The 20,399-nt window shown below is 39.2% G+C and overlaps 1 protein-coding gene across 7 annotated transcripts in view; it reads left to right on the plus strand.

The window, feature by feature from the left end:
- LOC117428242 (E3 ubiquitin-protein ligase Arkadia) overlaps positions 1 to 20,126 on the plus strand; it is a 44,467-nt gene extending 24,341 nt beyond the window's left edge. The window contains exons 4-15 of one of the 7 annotated variants that reach the window (XM_058998778.1): positions 4,017 to 4,177; positions 7,276 to 7,461; positions 7,749 to 8,086; positions 10,292 to 10,369; positions 10,869 to 11,130; positions 14,844 to 15,201; positions 15,709 to 15,831; positions 16,022 to 16,142; positions 17,063 to 17,143; positions 17,464 to 17,559; positions 18,167 to 18,288; positions 18,614 to 20,126. In XM_058998778.1, coding sequence (XP_058854761.1) covers positions 4,017 to 4,177; positions 7,276 to 7,461; positions 7,749 to 8,086; positions 10,292 to 10,369; positions 10,869 to 11,130; positions 14,844 to 15,201; positions 15,709 to 15,831; positions 16,022 to 16,142; positions 17,063 to 17,143; positions 17,464 to 17,559; positions 18,167 to 18,288; positions 18,614 to 18,731 — 2,044 coding nt within the window. In that variant the 3' untranslated portion in view covers positions 18,732 to 20,126. The remainder of the gene's footprint in view (positions 1 to 4,016; positions 4,178 to 7,275; positions 7,462 to 7,748; positions 8,087 to 10,291; positions 10,370 to 10,868; positions 11,131 to 14,843; positions 15,202 to 15,708; positions 15,832 to 16,021; positions 16,143 to 17,062; positions 17,144 to 17,463; positions 17,560 to 18,166; positions 18,289 to 18,613) is intronic. The other 6 variants (XM_034902022.2, XM_058998779.1, XM_058998781.1 and 3 more) reach the window with 6 other exon arrangements.
- Positions 20,127 to 20,399: the final 273 nt, after the last annotated feature.

Raw genomic sequence — 20,399 nt, forward strand, 5'->3', positions numbered from 1 at the left:
CCACTTCATTTTCTTGTGTTGCACTCCAATTAGCTGCTAAATTGGTAAATAACTCCTGAAGAAATATTTTAAGCATTCTGGTTTAAAAGTCATTTTTACAGGCTGAGATGAGTTAGCTCATGTTACATAAAGGACCTCTTTGAAGTTTCTGTGTAGTGTTTAGTAAGAGCTAGTGCACTTAGTGGGAGGCGTTTCCTGGAAACAAATGTAGGCTTTACAGTGGAAGAGGGAGGCGGCCTTAACTTTACCTCACACAAGGAGTCCTAGTTTGTTTTGGGAAAGACCTGGTTGTCGATTTTTTTTCCTGACCCTTTTTAAGGTCATTTAGGTTATAAGTCATCAGCATTAGCAATGCTGTATTCACTTAAATAACATTATTTAGAGTTCAAACAGACCAGAAAAGAGAGATGGGAAAGATAAACATAGTTCAGTTCCATCCACTGGAACTTATTTTGACACCAGTAACCCCTCTGCTGTCTGGCTGAAGAGGCAAAACCAAGCAAATTACTGGGTTTCACATTCTGTATCTCAGACCAAGGAAAGTCTGTTCCTCACTCCCATAGGAAGCAAAGTTAATTGTTTAGAGGTCAGAATTCAAATTCCGCCTCCTTGAGAGTGGTCTGTACAGGCTAAATGTTTTCTTTTAAATAGAATAACATTATAATAATGTTCTTCACAGGATTTGCATTTACTGCCTTTATCATCCTTTCATCCAGTTTTATCAGCTCTTTGTTTATTTAAAGGTAAGGCTTGATATATGACTCGGTTTCCACTTCTTCTTGCTGTAGAATGATCATTTGTTATTATTTATCTTTTAGAACCAGAGCAGCACCCAGGGTTATTTCCAGTGTCCAAGTACAAAAGAAGTTGATTTAGTAAGATTGATTTATTTTACCTGTTGGGACTGACACCACCATTTATTTTAGTGTGTATTAATCAGGTTTTGTACTACAGATGATGTAATGAGGCCTGAGGGCCTGTCGGGGGCAATGTTTTTGTGAATTCTAGGTTTACATTAAAAAAATAAATAATAATAAAATACGTATTATGCACATTTTGTATATGGGTGTTTTCTTTGCTTTGTTTTTTTTTTAAATCTTGGAAAAAAAAACAAGACTATGAATGTGGTTTATGAATCCGAGATCAAATCCCTTGTATCTTCCGCCCTGTGAAGGGGCAGCACTGGATTTCTTCTGCTCCCTTTAGTGTCCCCTCTTGTGTGTAGTGAGTCCATACCTGCAGACTGGTCCAGCCCACCTGTTGACTAGAGTTGCCAGGATCTCTAGAGCTCACTTTGTGTAGGTGTGGTAGCTCGCTGAATTCCATCTGGCTGGGTATGCTTATATTTTTTCACTTCACTTCCTAAAGACTTGTGGTAAACAGGTATTCCAAAATAATCCTGCATCTGCTTCTTGGCACTTAGGAGCTCTTCTCGTGGGTATACGGCATTGCCTAAAGAAACAAACAAGAACCAATTAAGGATGAGCTCCTCGTTCTTCTGCGCGGGGTATTTTGGCCCCAGTGGAGAGTGTTTACTGCTGGGTGTCAAGGTTATCCCTGCGGTGTTGATGCTGGGAAAAGAGCCTGGTTTCAGGTGCATCTTTCACAGACTAGAACGAGGGCAGGTCACTGTTCTGAGGCTTCAACTCTAACGATGGAGCTGCTTGAACCCCTAATACAGTGCAGTTTAATGACCCTGTGCTATTTCTATGTCAACTCACAATCATATCTTCCATAGTCTGTATACTTGTGTTTTCAATTAAGATTTTTTGAATGTAACACAGGAGGTTTTTGTTTTGTATTGGTAGTACAGGGAGGGTGTTTGGGGCTCGTACTCCTGCAGTATAGCATTCAGTTTGATTCAATCTCATCTGTCCTAAAGCTCTGCTGTATTAGTTACAGTAATTGTATCATCACCTTAGTAGTGGCAACGGAGCAGCTGTGTTCTAGAAGAAGTGTGGATGTTTACCAAGTAAGCATTTGCTAGGCCAGTCTGTTAGTGAAAAGGGAGTAGGCAACATGGGGAGACATTCAGCTGGATCAGACTCTGGCTGTGGAATGGATCTGTTTCAACGAGGCAGAGCTGCATTCTCTGAATGTCTGTAGTGCTGGTGTAAGGGCAGTGCTCCTTCTGTAGTCCTCTGGTTTGTGCAGATAACATGAAATCAAATCTCCCCAGTTTGCCTGACTCCGTCATTTCATTTGCCCACTGGATTCAATCATTTGCAGCTTGGTGTAAAATGCACTTAGTAAGCAGTGGGGAGCTAATTGCTTTCCTACCATATACAGGCAAAATGGTTTCATTTTTTGACAAACTGGCTGTGCAGGTGCTAATGCTGGCAGTGTTTAGCCAGATATTTCTGTGCATTCATTTGCCTGCAGTTATAAAGGTGGTAATTTGCATCACTGCAAGCAGTTTTTCTTTTTCTTGCATACACAAGGCAAAAAAAGGATCTTGCTGTAATTAAAGTGAGTGAGCAAGACTTGCAGAATGATACCAGAAGGCATGTTCTGGTCTCAGAGGAATCCCTCCTCTGTTAATCATTTTGTTATGATGTCTTAATGATGCAATCTGTGGTTTAGGGGTTAAAAGGAAGCTTTGGGAGCCATGGGATCAATTCTCAGTCCTGTCCCTCACTCACGGAGTGACTGGCTTGTGAGGAAGTTAATTCACCTTCCTCTGATTAAGCTGAAGCCAACTGAGACATAATGAGCATGACCATACTGAACAAGGCGAGGGGCTGGTTTAGGTGTCTTGAGATTTCACAAAATGGCATGTTGTAAACAGTTTCTAAAGGCACACAATTAGCTGTGTGCCCATCTGGAAAAACAATATTTCCCATATGTTAAATGCATTGGCCACTATTCTGAACTGCTACTGTATGAAATGTGCCCCCGTCATATCTTTCAGGACCAGCAGATTTAAATGAAATTGGCCATTACAGTATGGAACTTAAAATAAATAAACACTGAAGCTGCTTAGTCTTTTAAATATACTAGTATTTGTTTTAACTAATATACAATTTGAGGCAGATACTGTATGTTGGTAATGACTGCCCAAAATATAAACCAGTTGTCCATTCATAGAATACCTTTTCTTGATCTCTAGTGTAGAACTTTAATAATGTTGTCAAATGCAGGCTATCCAGTGTATCAGAAAATCCACACTTAATTATTTTTACAAAGCTCAGTAAGGAAGGATAACTACTTTTTTAATACTTAGCAGAGAAGATGTGTGACTGCTGTTTCACACTCCTTAAGGAGGCAGTTTTTGCAGAGAATCTGTGCTTACACCTTGGAGTAAAATAACATCATATACTGTTGGTCTTATGCAGTGAATAATAGGAGCTGGCATTGTTTCCCATAGCTAGGAACAAGACTCCAAATTTCAAAAGTCAAACTGTACGGTTAGCATGCAGAGTGCAGCAGGACTTCAAGGCTGCAGCGAATTGCTGGGAGTCAGATTACCTACAGGCTTCAAAACATACCAGATGGCCCTTTTATTTCTCTTAACAACAAGTGAAAATATAGAGAGAGTCAACAATGTGGCATGAGATTATAAATACACTGTTTTCTTGCAAACAGCAATACTACCATCATGGTAAGGGGGTGTTTCTGCACAAGGGTAGGACACAAAAATAAAAAACACCATAACACTGTCAACAATCAGACATGACCAGTCTGCAAAATGTTTGAATTGTTCCAGGTGGATACATTACCTATCGGGTTTTAAAGAATTTTGGGGTGGAAATGTACAGCAAAGTGGAGTGTTTTTTACTGCATTTGATTCGAAAGCACCTTTGTTGTCTAGCCCATCGTGATTGAAACTACAACACGATCAGTAATGACATTTGTATGGCAGATTAACCAGTCATGTGAGATGTGAAGGGCAATCCATATTTATATATTTTGTTGCTTGGGTAGGATTACAGTATATGCATGGGTCTGTCTTTTGTATCAATGCTGATCCGCTTCCCGAGGCCTCCTCCTCTGATCCTTGTGGTTTGTGTTTCCAGGTCTCGATCGGGAGCCAGCCACTCCAGATCACACTGGGGCCCCAATTCCAGCTCTCAGAATCGACCTCAGGAACCGCGGAGCCGAAACAGGATCTCCACAGTCATCCAGCCTTTGAGACAGAGCGCTGCAGAGGTGGTCGATCTAACAGTGGATGAAGATGGTAGGTGTACCTTACTACAGGGCTTACGGGACTATGGCAGGGGATTGTTGTAAAAAAAAAACAGTTTTGAAGAAAAATATTCGGGATCTGTTATATTTGGGAAGTAATACCAAAGCTCAATCATTGTTAGAAGGCTGTAACCTTCTTTGTATCCATTTAAACCCCTGTGGAACCACGTGAAGCAACAGAAATCTGTGAGATCAAGTTTATTCGGTTTTAACCTCCGCAGTTTTTCCTGGTTAGGAAAGTTTGAATTTGTACCACAAAACACAGTGAGGTGTAAGTTGCAGAGAATCCAATAAGAACAAGTTACTTTTTGAAAGTTTTAATTACAAAGCAAAACACATTGACATGTGAAAGGAAAGGCAAGTTGAGTTGTCATTGTAGGAAAGTCTTGTGCTTGGCCCATTTTGTAGGAATCAGTAATGTCAAGGTGTTTGTGATTCAGTAGGTGGGAAACATGTGACCCAAAGGTCACAGGATTCAAAACACTTATTGAAGAAAACCTTAATCTTGTCTATCTACAGTGGTAACAGCACCTCCGAATAGTGCGGTGGCATGTTGGTCTTGGGTTAACAGGACCATCCTTTAAAATGAGGTGTAAATCTGAGATTCCATCTGCTCCACTGCAGGTCAAGATCACAGGGGTTTGGACTGGTGACATCTCCTTGAAGCTTTATAATCCTACCTTGTCAAAAATGAAAACATAAAGCCAAGTGACAGATCAGTGAATTGTCAAGAAAGATGACATCTGGTTTTCAAATCCAGAGCCATTTGCTTGAACCCTTGTCCACTACATTGAACCCTTGTCCACTACATTTCAGCACACAGTACACTAGTGTATAACACTGATAAGATCTCTTTTCTAAGAAATGAATGCCTTTTTTTCCTCTCGGTATCTGAGCAACACACAAACTTGAAATATTAGCGTCTGCTTCTGTGACGGTGCCTGTTGGTGTTTTTTTTTTTTTTTTTTATGACTGTAAATTGAAACAGACATGCAACTGCTCAGTTATTGATAGGGGGCCAGAGCCCCAGCCATTCTGGACCTGGCACATTTTAAAAGAACAATTACGAAATATTGCAGTAATTCATTGCCAATAGCTACATTTCTCCTTCAGCTTGTATAGATTTATTCAAAAAAGCAAAATAACCCACAGTTTTACTTGTCTATTTAAAACTATATACAAAGCCAGGGGAGCTCTTTTAAATGAAGATTAGGCACATTCTGAAGATGCAGTCAATTGTTTCTATTGAAAAATAAGATTGGATTTATACCTCCAACAGTGAAATTACTTCTGTGTGAGGCAGTTTTCCAATTATTTTTTTTCACCTTATCTTAAGATGCTAATCTTATTCCTATTTTTGCACAGCATGAAATATTCATTTTTTGATATCTCTTAAATCCTATGATTTTCTTTAATTGTAGTAATAATTCTATCTCCCTACAGGATTGGGTGTGGCACTGCAGGTATCATGCCAATGTGTTCTTGTATCATTTCGATTAAAGTAATTAACATTGTAGAGTTGTACGTACAAATTGAAAGTGAGAATGAGTCATCTGATCAATCCTTTACCCTTTATAAAACCCCAAATGATAGCTGCTTTCCATCCGACAGCCATTAGGATTTTAGACCCTGGGTAAAGCATCGTACAACAGCTAATGGTCTTCTTTTAAAATACATTTTTTTAAAATGACTAACTTTACGATGTGAATAGTGATTATACCATACTTTGTGGAAGCTATTAAAACCATGAATACCCATTAGTATTTCTATTATTCCAGCAAAGAAGGCAGTATGGATTACTAAACAATCGTCCTTCTCCATTAACACTGTGCCAGTTAGATCTATACAAGCCACAGAGAAACAGCGTTAACAACCCACTAGACAACTGGTTGCAGTGCTTGCTGTAGTTTACCTATAGCTTCAAAGCACATTCCACCACCAGTCACAGCAATGTTAACCTGCAAACAAACCAAAACAATAATAACTATTTTTAGAATTCCTGTCTTTGTTACAGAGCAGAACATTGCGTGGGTGTTCTAGAATGTATTGATGAACATGACAGATAGATAAAACAGAAGAAATGTAAGAAAAACAGAAGAAATGTATTTTTATATCAGCAGAATATCGCTCTTGGCTTCTAAAAGAGGTAGAACATGAATGGATGGACATTTTTGCTCTGTAACCTTTACCAGCAGTTGGCTAGGTATATAGATATATGTAGATCTTGACAAAGATCAGAATTATTTTGAGAAAACAAACTTGTCCACTGAAGGCCAGTGTATTTCCTGGCAGCGTATTGTGGCAGACATATTCCCTGCCAGCGTACATCCGAGACAAAATCTCTTCCAATGCATTTTTATTATCATCTTCCCAGGGGACAGTCGATCAGGCTGCCAAAGAACTGATATAGACATAATCACACAGTATTGCTTAAGTTCCTCTTGCATTGATTATCGTGTGGAGGACGTTTATCAGGGATAAAGATTCCAGATGAAAACCGCATTGAAACACATACAAGTGAGCACATGTTTCTTCAGTGATGGGGGAGGGGGTTATAAATATTTCAAATTCTCCAGCACTGTATTGCTTTAGAGAGGACAGGAGTACTGGCATTCATGTACTGAGCACTGTACAGAAATAAGAACATCTCCATTGGTAACGCAAGGCTGTGAGAGAGCTGTGCAAAAATACTCTGCATTGTAAATGAGGACTATCCCTTTTCAAGGAAGTAGACTGCATAAGGCACACTAGGCATGGCATTCAAAATGAATGCTTTAGTAAACATTGGTGCTGCAGCAGGAAGCAGCCCCCTAGTACTGTTCATGTTATCCTGGTGAGTGCACAGGGCCGAGCTGTTGGTTTTTTATTGTTTTCAAATTCAAACTAGATGCTTCAAGGCAATAGCGTGCCCGTTTTAACAATGTCCTTATCATATTGTGGGTGATATTTACAATTGGTCATTTCTTTTCATGCCCCTTGATTTTTGTTCTTTTTACTAAGTTCCACGGAAGGAGAAATGGCTCATCTATTTTGTGGTGATTATTACCAGAGTACAATACATTCTCACAGGTTTATTTTTTGTTTTATTAGATCCCACAGTAGTGCCAAGTACATCTGCTGTTGCCAACTCCCAGTGTGTGAGCTCCACTTCCAATAATGCATCTACCTCAGAACAACCCCCAGAAGCTGCCCTGGGCCCCTCCAGTAGCGGCCATGCCTCTGTGCCAGTGACTGTGGGAGTGTCTTCACACAGCACAGCTGGTTTGACTGCAGGGGGTAAGTGCAATTAAGTATTGTACTGTAAGAATGTGTTTCACTGGTAATGATGGGGCTGCTCGTGGTTCAATGCCACTCAGGAGAAGGCAGTAGCTAGTATGAAATGATGAGGGCTGAGAGACCAATAATAATCACAAGAAAATTTGGAGAGTCCTCCCATCAAAGATAGACCACCTTGTTGTGCAAGAGATCCCAGTGTCTTTTCTTACATGCTGCAGTGGTTTAGAAAAAGAAAGAAATGAGCTCATCCGCTGGGGTTTAATTTGTTTTTATTTCCTTGTTTAAAGATGATGCTAGAAGAGGAGCCTCGGTAGCTGGGAATACTGGTACGGCCATGCCCCGGCTGCCATCCTGTTGCCCCCAGCATTCTCCATGCAGCGGCCCCTCGCAGGGTCACCCCTCCCTGGGCCATGGCCACTCGAGCTGTCTCCAGCAGCAGCAGCAGCAGCACGGGCATCCCCACCACTTCCAGCACCACCACCATCACCACCACCACAATGTGCACTCAGCCGGCCCACAGCCCCCGCTGCCCATCCCCGACTCCAGCTGCCCCCTGGAGAGACCCACGGCAGTGCCAGCACCCTGCGGCGCCAGCAGCGGCACAGGCAGCCAATATCACGATCAGGTAAGTCCCATACCCACAGAAGTCAATTGCGTCTGAGGGTCATTGATGAAAAATTATGTATTGGGGAAACAGAACTCAGAATGATTAAGCCAAAGGTAACCATATAAGTAAAATAGCTTTTAAAGCTGTTTACTCCTTTAGCTACATTTCCCACAGTCTTGAAAATTGGGCTAGGGAATAGACTCCCTTTTTTTTCTTAACAGTTTGTTTTATTCTAACTATAGACTTTTTTTTTTTTTTTTTGTAGAGGTCGATTGACGGTAACCCTATAATAAAGCCACATATGGCTTTCAATTGAGAATAGAGACTTTCTAATATCTATGTATGCAGCTTTTTGTGAGATTGCATGTATGCATCGCTTTAAAGATCAATCCCCTAGCGATGTTTCCAAAGGAGCTGACCTCATTACCATGACCAGATTTCTCTATGATGCTTCACTCCTTTATCTCGGAATGGGGGAGGGGAGTGCTGCGCATACACCCCTTTAGATAAATAAATAATGTCATCTAGCTTCATCTCGCGTGCTGGCTGCTGAACACTTAATGGCACAGTAGTAAAAGACGCCTGTGGGTTTTGAATGCTGCCATGCCAACTCTCAATAACACTGTCTGGACCCAACACCCAGAAGTCTTCTTTGTAAACCCAGTTGCAGTACAGATGTTGCTGGGAAAGGCAGGTCTAGGATCCCTTAAAGCGGACTGCTGTCAAGTTTAGCCTTTGCTCCACCACTCAAACCACGAGTAAAGGTTGCAAAAACATTTAAATAAAAATACAACATAAGCAGTTGTGTGTGTGATTGTGATTTTTATATTTGACTGTAACAACTAATCACAGACTGTGTAGTACATTGCAAGGTAAGTTCAACAATTATGCATTATGTTTTTGTAAAACCATGAAGCCTTCCCATTCTGATCTGTACTATATATTATCCTTGCATAGCTCGGGATTATTAATTTGAAAAGGCAGAAGATAACATCCTTATTTAACTGAAAAAAACAAATAGACTGTGTTACCAAATATTAATGCAAATAATGATTTTTCTATTTTCTAACCCTTCAAAGGTGGCTCAAAGAGGAGAGTGAATGCACTTGTTTGTGCAACCATGCACAAATATACCGTATTCCTTCCAATTGAAGACGCACTTTTTAAACCATTTTTTTCTTCTCCAGAAATAGCCTGCATCTTAAATTCGAGTACAGTATAGACATGACTACCCGAGTAGACAAACAGCAATGTGACTGACTGCAGAGAAAAGACTAACAAAGACATCACTGACTGAATACACACGCAGCATCGTGACTTACTGCTGAGAAAAGACAAACAAAAATCTGATCTCGAATCATCCATGACGTACAGGCAGCCATTTTCAAAAAAGCTTCATTCTTCCTGAGGAATTCAAAGATAAGCTTTTACAATTTCAGCGTTTCGTTATTAGGCTCAGTTCTAACAAACCGTACCAGCCTGGACAGATCGGAAATGCTGATCAGACCCCTGTATCTTTGTAAATGCATATTTATTTTATGTTTTATTTTTTTCCTCAAATGGAGGGAGGGAAATTTGGGCTGCGTCTTAAATTCAAAGGTTTACGGTATATATGTTAAAGTACATATGAATCTGTGCATCAGTCACTATAGTCACTAATGCCCTGAATGTATTCCTGTGACTAGATTTTTTCAGCATATGCTCTGGGCAGGTGATTGACACAAGATCCGGTTTGTAAAGCAGAACCCTTTCTTCAGAAAACATGTTCAGTAATGTTTGGGGTTTGCTCTAATTGAGGTCCCAAAGCTCACTTCCTGCTCTTGCACCTATGTGTACAACTGAGACTGGGGGTTCAATGAGGTATTGTTACATTTTAGCAATAAATACATGAATTTGGAGATTTTATTTTCTGCAAGTCTAAATTTCAATGGATTTAAGATACAAGATGGGTGGATCTGTGTTCACAATTAGATGCTAGTTTTTGAACATAAGTGGTTATTTGTTATACACATTTATGTAGCTGTTTCACACTTTGATAAACTCCCCATAAGCAGTGACTGATATTACAGATACACGTACAGCCACAAGCCACATCCCCAGAATAGGTTATGTATAATACATCAAAGTCTTTAACCTTGTTTAAAACGGAACTGATATCTCTTTGAATACAGAGCGAACTATACTTCACTGGATATGTCAAGTTTTTTTTTGTTGGTTTTTCAGCTCACTGTTGGAGGGCTGTGGATGAGGTCCAACAGTAAATTGTTTCATGTATCTAATCCAGCAATGTTTTCTAGAAACGTACGTATTTCAGTGGCTTACAGGGAGGACAGCTCCTTACAATATTCAGTCAATTCCAAGATCAAAGGCAGTCATTGTCTAGTGTTCGGTCACCCAGCAGTGTACTCTATACTTCTTTCTTCTTTTAGGTTTAGCGGCTAGCTCTTGTGAATGTATTCTTTTAGTTTTAAGTTGTCCTGCTCATCCACAGTTTGCTAGGCAATACAGTATTTGGGCTTTTTCTGTGACATCAGCACCAGATTAACAGGGATGTGCTTTAGCTTTTTATTTGGATATTACATTTGGTTTTGATTAATTGTTACTCCTAAGTAATATACTGCCCATAAAATACTCCCAATCTACGGGCGTTCCCAACATTGGAATATATAGATGATATGCCAATGTTGGTAACTATTCATCTATTTTTTTTTAATTCCTCTTTTGGTTAGAGTTCCAGGAAATCAATGTACAACAAAATGTGTTTTAAATATTTTATTTTAAATCTATATATGTATTTTAGCAGACCCTGCCTGTGGATCTAAGCAACAATGGCTACAGAAGCCACGGGAGCAGCAGTTTCCATGGAACCTCTGCCTTTGATCCTTGCTGCCCTGGCTCCTCGTCAAGAACTACAGCTTTTGGTCCTCAGAACACTGCTGGGCCCATCCAACAAGTGACCGTGGACAGCTATGGATCAGCCATGGTCGCCCAGCCCCAACCCCAGCCCCAGCTCCAGCCCCAGCCCCAGCTCTCCTCCTGTAGACATTATATGCACCCCACATGTAAGTACCCCTTCCAAATTCAAACTTGGCTCACACATGTTTCTAGGAGGACTGTATGCTCTATTTCGATTGCAATAAATTCATATTCATAAGCTTTTCTAGCACAGGTATATATGCCACTCAACCCCTGGGATGCCAGCCAGAGACACATATGAGGAATCGCCAAGAAAAAACAGCTTGCAAGTCAATGAGAACACATTGAGTAAATGGGAATAGTAAAAGAAAGAATATGGATATTAATAGATACATTATCTAAATGCAGCTTGTGTAGTAATTAATACAGCCTGTGCTAGCCAAGTTTAAATAACATGAACATATTGTAGCGTAGGCCACAATGATACCTACTGTGTATATGTTAGCTGATCTGTCAAGCCAGGCATGTAACCAAATGACTACATTTCAGGGTTTTGGTGAAATGACTACAGATTATATATATTTGGCAAGCTGCCTCAAAGTTGTGGTCATTTTGGTCTAGCGCCTGGTTTAACAGAATCGGTGTAAGATACTGTGTTAGGGGATCCCCGAGGGGCTCTCCTGGTAGAAGCGCAGCCGCGTGGTGCGCAGCGTGAGTCGCACAGCGCAGGTTCACGTCCTGGCTGTGTGAAGTAGGCCAGTCTTCACTGGGGACTCCGACGGGAGCGTCACATTGACCCCAGGCGCTCCCATGGGTTAGGGAGGGAAAACAGGCAGGGACTGTTTCACCTCATCACTCTACAGAGAACCCTGCTGGCCAGGCACCCAGTGAGCTCAGAGCAGACACCTGCAGGGCTGGGCTGAGGTCGGTGGCTCACTGACATCGGCTCTGGAGTTCCTGGGTGAAAAAGAAAGCTGGCTTGGTTGTGGGATTGGAGGACGCCCACTGAATCACTGGTCTCCTGAGCCATGTGGGGAATTGCTGCGGTGAGGAGAGAAGCGATTGGGCATTCCAAATTGGGAGAAAATCTGATGGAAAATTTATAATTGGACACACTAAATTAAAAAAAAAATGAAATACTGCATTATTTACTTATTGAATAACCGTATAACACCAAGAAGAGCCATATTTGTGTTTTCTAATAAACAAAGTAAATAACTAGACACACCATTCTTTAACAATGCTTTGTAGACCTGCCAGGCCTTTTTTCACTAATAAATAAATAACTTCCCTAGTACTTCCGTTTTCTTAAATCTGTGGGTAAGGATTTTGCCCATTACACCTGTGCAAGTCTCGCATTTCACCATTATATTTTGCAATATTTCTCAGTAGTCCCTGAGCTTATGAGTTTGGGCCACTAAAAAGCAGCTGTATTATTGAAAAAGCAGAAGAAACAGAAATGCTTTGTATTTAGTCATTCTATACATTCTGTTTGGGGTGGTTTGTATCAAGCAATGTGGTTGTTGGACACTCAGATGAAAACAGTTTATCTCTTTTTTTTTTTTTTTTTTTTTAAAGGGAGCATTAACAGAAGCTATCATCAAAACTACATGATTTAAAAAAAAAAAAAACAAGAACACAATGGTGGTGTAGTCTTTGTTCTCCACATCTAGCCCTTTCTCCTTTTGGCCGCGGGGTGCGATATGCTGGCTGGACGCTTTATGCTAATTAACTGTTATCCCTCTACAAGCCCCACCTCCCCTGGGGCCGGGAGATGCGTGCAGCTGAACGTCGCTTTTTCCGATTGGTCTTTTTTTCTTTTCACGTCCTCAGCGTTGCCAGATTTGATTGGATTTCTGGGGCTGGTTTTGCCCAAAATGTTTTTTGTTTTGAGGTGGTCTGCTACTCAAATTAACTAAAATATCGCTAAGATCCAGCGCATTTACACTTTCAAACATGACTTCAGTGGATTTGGCCGGCATGTACTACCCTTTTTGCGGCTATGAAATATACATAGGTAGTGTATTTGTTATTATTAAAGTGCTTTAAGAAAGTTTGTGTGTTGTGTCCCGTGGTGGCTTTACTGCGGTATCCTGGTTTAATTTGTAGCATCCAGCGCGGTTTTTTTTTTAAATTATTAACGTACCACGTATGTGGAATTATTCGCTTTTTGAATTACTTAGTTTATTTTGGACGGTAAGCAGTAGGGAAACCTTGTACTATAGTTGAATTGTTTTAAGTTCGTTGTGTGTTATTTTGTTACTGTGATGCTGTTACAGCAATCGATTTTGCAAGCTGGAGATTATATATATATATATATATATATATATATATATATATATATATATATATATATATATATATATATATATATAATATAAATATAATGCCCGTATTCAAAATGGATTCGAGTAGACAATACCAGGAAAATACCGGTGCTATCCTTGTAGGCCGATCTGCACAAAGGTTTCAGTGAAGATTTCTTTGTATCGTCATAAACCAGTTCTATACTTTTTGCAGTAAACCGTCTCATCTTGTTTACGGGTGTGTTTTAAATCTATGATGTAGTACATTGTTATATGAATTGTTCTGGAAGCGTTGGCCAATGTTTTTGTTTAAATTATGTTCTTACATTCATTGGTGAATTGTAACTACGAATATAACCATGCTTTATTATTTGTTACTGTGAATAATAAGAATATAACTAGATCGAAATGGATTGTTGAAACTTTCTGGATCAATGTGAAATGTGCATCATACAAATCTACTGCCATTCTCTGCAATATGTTGTAAGTGTGCTGTCGTTTTGAATAGACCTCAGTATTTGTCAAACCTGTTACCTGCCATGATATATTCGTTGACCTTAAATAATTCTCTGTCACAGTTAGATGACATTTCCTGAATGCATTTAAATAGTTAACGACCTTTTAACTACAATATGTTTTTTGCTGATGTTAAAATTGTATACATTTTTATTTGATGTGAAAATAAATAATACAGTACGCAGAGTAGCACAGAGACATACTGTCAGTTAGTTGTACACACCATTGGAACATTTGCAAACCTATCTACAAGGCATGGGCTCACCGACATGAAAACAGTCGCGTTATAATAAGGTGGTCAGATGTCAGGAAATATAACTAAACCCTCCGCTAAATGTCTTGTGTGTGTGTGTGTGTGTATATATATATATATATATATATATATATATATATATATATATATATATATATAAACATTTGTATAATTAAGTTTCTAAGTGTAGTAGCAGCAGTGTCTGTCTTCAGAAAATTCAACACAAATGGATTGTGATGAGTGTTACAATTGGCATCTTTATTCACTGCTGTTTAGTTTGTCAGTCAGGTTTTTTCAATGTCTCTGTTCAGATCTATAGTAACACGCCAGGGAACTGTTCTGTTATGAAAATGCATAAGCTCAGCATATTTTCATGGCCTATATGCCAAAGTGGGTTATGCTGGTCTGCTGACTGCTTAGTAGAATTTGATCATTTTTATTTATTTAAACTGAAAATAGTATTGGTCTTTTTTAACTCTTTTATAGTAACGATTAAGCTTTTAAGTAGTAAAATAAAAACGTCACTGGTATGCATTGGCTTAAACAGCTGCAGAAGTATTGTGTAATGCTGGGGCTGGTTCAGACATTTCTGTGCAGTGATTGGATTTTAAAATAATTGTAAAGTGGCAATTTTAATCGAATCTCTTAATCTGTAAAGGTGCCTGTGCAAGAGGATCTCATGGTCCTTCTGCAGCTATTCTTATAAAACCCATTTTGCTGCAGAAGCTTCTTAGATCTGAACCGGCCTTTTAAACTAACGCTAATCTTTTTGTTTGTTGTATAGATGGCCCGCTGGCACGATCACTTCACCACCAAACTTCTTCCTCCTGCCCTCACTCACATGGAAATCCCCCACTCCCACCACAGCCCCCACCACAGACTGAGTATGTTATTCCTCACCCTGTGCACCCCTTTCACCCCCAGCTCCCCTCTCACACACCGAGCCACTCTGTGCCACCAGCACCGCCCCCCACCCTTCCCTCCCACCACCTCCCCAGTTCTGCAGCACCTATACCACAGCACATACCCCATGAGCACCAGCCCCTTGCACATCACATGGGTCCCTCCGTACAGAGACTTCACCAGCACGAGATGTTGCAGAGGATGGAAGTCCAGCGGAGACGCATGATGCAGCACCCAACGTAAGTCCACATTCTTCCTGTCATTGCTTTAGGGAGATAGCTTTTGTAACGTTCATGTGCTTCGTCCTGAACTTTGCTCCATAAGAGATTCTGGTCTGATGTAATTCACAGCAATTATAAAGGTAGATTAATTTCATATTGTGGGAAAATTCATCTATAACAGGCACAAAGGATTGCAAATGTATATGTAGCGCAGAAAAGGACTGGTTGACCGTGTAATGGTTAGAGTCCTACATTTTTATTTCTAAAAAAAAAAAATATATATATATATATATATATATATATATATATATATATATATAAAATATATCATGCATAGCAACTAAAAAGTGATGCCAGGACAGATGGCTGCAAATTTCTGGTCTCCTTCCTGTTTGAGGGGGTGGAAGGGATTTTTCTAGTTTGCAGGAAATAGATCAGCTTTCCCTTCAATAGTACAGTGTTCATAAATCCATGTATGTAGTCCGTGTTTAACTAACCTTTTGTATGTGTGCTTTCTCCAATTAGACGAGCACACGAGCGTCCTCCACCACACCCTCATAGAATGCACCCTAACTACGGGCATGGGCACCATATTCATGTTCCGCAGACTATGTCCTCCCACCCACGACAACCGGACCAGAGAGCCTGGTTAGTGCTGTTCATTGGGATTCCTGATGGCTTTTGTTTCCATTCTGAGCTTCCACTGTAATGGCTCGTAAAGTTCAAAATGAGTAGTGGTACAACTTTCTGTGGAGGATACATGACCATGCAGCATGTCATCTGTTTACAGAATTATATTTGTTTGTTTTTTAACTTGGATTGTTTTCTTTCTTTCTAGGGAACTGGGGATTGAAGCTGGAGTGACTGTAGCTCCTTATCCACCAGGCCATTTGCATCCTCACCTGCCACATTACCACGCCCCTCCTCGACTTCATCATTTCCCTATTGTTCCATTTATGGTAAGTCCAAATATGCTGTGTTTTTTGTTATTGGATTGAGCTCAGGCTTTAGTTTGTACTACCACACTGAAATTGCTGTAGTAGTATATACAGTGAATACAAATGATTTTTCTTTCGTTGAATGAACTAATACAAATAAAAGGTCATTGTAGGCAGCGCTTCAGATAAGCTGCAGAAGGGTGTTTTAGGGATTGAAACACAGTGAATTACAAATGATATTTCAATTGAATGAGTAACGAATACACAGAGCAACTTTGCAGCACAGCTTGAGTTCGCATGTTATCAAGCTTCTTGTACGTCGTTGGTTCCCGGCGTCTCAATGGTCAATTGTAAATATACTGTATGCAGTAGCCTCACATGGGAATTGCAAGAAACACATGACCAATAAGTCTTGAGTTTTCAATAAAAAAAGTATAGTTGATCCACTCAGAAATATATATGGTATGTGCATGCAGGCCTTTTTGTTAAGTATATCCCATCTGCAGCGTTGGAATAAAACAAAATAATTTCTTTCTGTTTTATTTGATTCACAGCCATATTGTTTGTGGTCAATAAGCAAATAAGAATAATTTGTTTGTATACAGTAGTTCAAAGTAGCATTGGTTAAAATGTAAGGCTGTAGTTAATGCATAACCCATAAGTTAGCATTAAAGTATGTACAGTTGTTTATTGAAAGTACTCATGACTTCAAGGTAAAGTTGCGTTTTACTCACTGGCTAATTTACTCGGTGACCCAAAACCTTATCTATAGCGCTGATTGTAGATAAAGGTTAACATTACCTTGTTAAAGATCAATTTATATTGGGGATGAATGACAACCTGCAATGTGGGGGTCTTGGGGAAGAAAGCATTGTTTCTAGGATTTCTAAATTAGAAAGGATGTGATTTTACTTGAATTAAATGCATTTGCCTTTTTACAGCATACCGGTATGTCAGAAGTAACCTACCCACACATTCGGTATATTTCATCAAGAATGACTGGATTTGGCCGAACATATGAGGTACGTATAAGAAGTTAGTAAGTACTGATAACACGTTTTGCTATTAATCTGACTTTTTGTACTGACGCTAGGCTTCATTAAAAATCAATAAAATCCATCATGGTAGACTGCTGGGGAAGGGGTGGGTATTTTCTTTCGCAATGTTATAGCAGCTTAGAGATGCCAAAAGGCAAAGTCCTTGGTGCATTTATTTAGCCATTTAACTCCTTCAATCCCTGATTTACTTTGCATTGTTGCAGCTGCAGTGCCAGTAGATTAGCACATGTTAAGAATGGTTCGGTCTCTGTCAGTCTCACACGTCTGTCTTCTTCTTCCCGTAGGATCTGCTTCATTTAGAAGAGAGATTAGGAAATGTCAATCGGGGTGCCTCTCAGGGAACTATTGAGAGGTGCACTTATCCACACAAGTACAAAAAGGTGAGAACTGCTGGAACGGACGTCAAACGGGTAGCCTGGATATTTAACACACAAACCTTTGTATGGCCCATGATCAATGCTTTGTTGAAATAGGTTAGGTAGTTTTAATTTGCTGTTTTTCTTTTTTTTTTACTCCAGTGTACCTGTTTGAAAGTCAGTTAATTACAATAAAGCCAGAAGATGGAATGTTATATAGAAATACATCCTTGTAGTACATCATATTGATATATTACTCTGTGGGAGACAGATACCCTTGTGCATGCATTTGTCTACTGCAAGAACACCGTATAAACAAGCATTTATGTGATACTTTTATTGTGGGGGAGGTGTAGCATTCCACAGTGAGTAATGGCTTTTAAATATATGTACTATTTTATAAATATCACATTTAATAGATGCAGTGCATTATTCATAGATGTTAAAACTTATTTTCAAGCCTCAAATCATTCCTACAAAAGGTGCAGACACCCCTAATGCTGCTGCTGAGACTACTGTAGCTTTATAAGCAGACCGTTCATTAAAATAACAGTCCGTTTGTCCGTTTGGTTTTTTTTGTGCAGTTTAAAGGAGCTGTAAACTTAATAGACATCCAATTTAATACAAGTAGGTTTTATTTTTTCTGCAGAGAAAGCTGCACGGTAAACAGGACGACGACGAGGGAGTAGAAGAAGACACTGAAGAGAAATGTACCATCTGTCTTTCTATGCTCGAGGAAGGAGAGGATGTCAGGTAAACCCTAGGAGCTTTGTTCGGCCTCATCTGGAGTTAACATGCATCCTTTTTCCCCAGCTGTAATGGGGAACAGTGTGTTAAAAAGCTAACGATAAATTCAAAGTAAATGTTTGGTCAAATGAGGTGGAGCAAAGGATCTCCAAAAAATAATAATAATAATAATAATTGGACCAATACAGAGAAATACAATGCATGCACTGTTTAAAGATCTTGGCTGTTCATGGAATGAATAAGATCTTGTGCCCTCTAGTGTTTAAACATGAAATGACACATCAGTAAAAACACAGGTTAATTTACTTTTTTTTTTTTTTCTTCTTTACAGACGCCTTCCCTGTATGCACCTTTTCCACCAACTGTGTGTCGATCAGTGGCTCACCACCAATAAGAAATGTCCCATTTGCAGAGTGGATATCGAGGCCCAGCTCTCGGCTGAAAGTTGATGCTATTTTCAAGAACTTTCATTTTTGTTTTTCTCAGTACTGTAATCAACCAAAGATGGCATGAATTACCTGCGCAGATTCAAAAATAAAACAACAAAAAAAGCATTGAACCTAGAGTGCCAGCTAAGTCACATAGTACCGTTAATGCTAGAACTACATTCAGTATAGATTTAAAATTTTATTGTATTTATAAAGCTTTTTTATGTAGCTTTTAATTGTTTTATTCTGTGTCATTTTTATTTTTGCATGGTTCTGTGTAATGCATTTATTTGCACATATAATGGGCTTCACGTCCTCAGACTTGCAGGCAAGAATAACTGCTCTAGAAAGGTAGCATTTGTTTTTAAGATTTTTATTTTATTTTTTACAAAATGCCTTGCTTTACTGGAATAGAATGTCAACATCCATTACTAACCTTACAGGATTAATTTAATTGATCATTGTATATTAGTTTTATGTATAGCGATTGTGATCAACTAGTAAAGGAAATATAAATCAAGAGATTTTTTCATTAGGAAGAACAGCTGCTGTATTAAATTTGGTAGACGGTGTCATTCAGTGTCAGCCTAGTGGGGAAAAGACTGAACCATCAGTTGTAAACAGTAATTAGGAAATGCATACAAAAGTCATTTCCCTTTCTTCACACACCTTTATTTAAATGTTCACTTTCCATGCTAAATTTAACACAATATATGAATGTCAAATAATTATGTATTTTGACTGTTCTTTTAACTGATAGGCACGTAGTTGAGCAGTGGGATGCAGGCAGAGTTGATCCTATCAAATAGCTGTTAGGACCACTGCTCAGACGTTTCCCTGCTTGGTTTCAGAAGCTGTGATTTTTGATTTTTTTCAATTGGGCGTGGGCAGATTACATTTCGACCTGTAATCTTCTTGTAAACATAAACAACTTAATTGCAGCTATACTTTGCATGGTTTGTCTGGCAAACACAGCTAAGACATGTTCACTGCTCCTGCTGGCTTGACTGGTCTGCATAGATTGTGTATATATATTTTTTTCTTTTAGTACTGGTTGTCATAAATTTACCTTTTGTCTCTGTAATGTTGCAACAAACACATTTGCTGCCGTGAACAACTCTTAAACACTAATATTAATCTCAACTAGCTAAATTGCATATACTTGCACATAAAGGTGAAAAAAAGAGACTGTCAAGAGACCTGTGAAAGGAAAAAAAAAAGTGCGTCAAGGTAATGTATTTCCGCTAGGATTGCAGAATTTTTGAAATTGTAACATTATAAATGGAGTGTTGGAATGGAGTACTAATGGCAGGTATCCATGCATTCATAGACTTTTAATGGCCCCAGGATGCATTTCCAAGGGATTTATATTAGTTTAAAATAAAATAAAAAAGAAATAAAGTTAAGTAACTCTTACTTGTCTCTGTCTGCTTTGTGTCACTCTTGTGTTTTCATGATGGATATTTAACATCACACTTTAGTCTTACTTGTTTTAGGATACAGAGTTTTCTGTTTTAGTCAAGCTCAGGTAATGGGATACAAGACACTTAAATGCAAGCATCTTGTTTACCTGAATTATCTTCTTGGGCACCATGAGCAATGGGAATGCTTCTACTTTATATCCATTTATTCTCCTAAGATGTGGTTTTGCACAACTGTGAGCAATGATTCCGTTCTCAAGTCTATTTA

Source organism: Acipenser ruthenus, chromosome 24, assembly GCF_902713425.1.
Source record: "Acipenser ruthenus chromosome 24, fAciRut3.2 maternal haplotype, whole genome shotgun sequence".
Lineage (NCBI taxonomy): Eukaryota > Metazoa > Chordata > Actinopteri > Acipenseriformes > Acipenseridae > Acipenser > Acipenser ruthenus.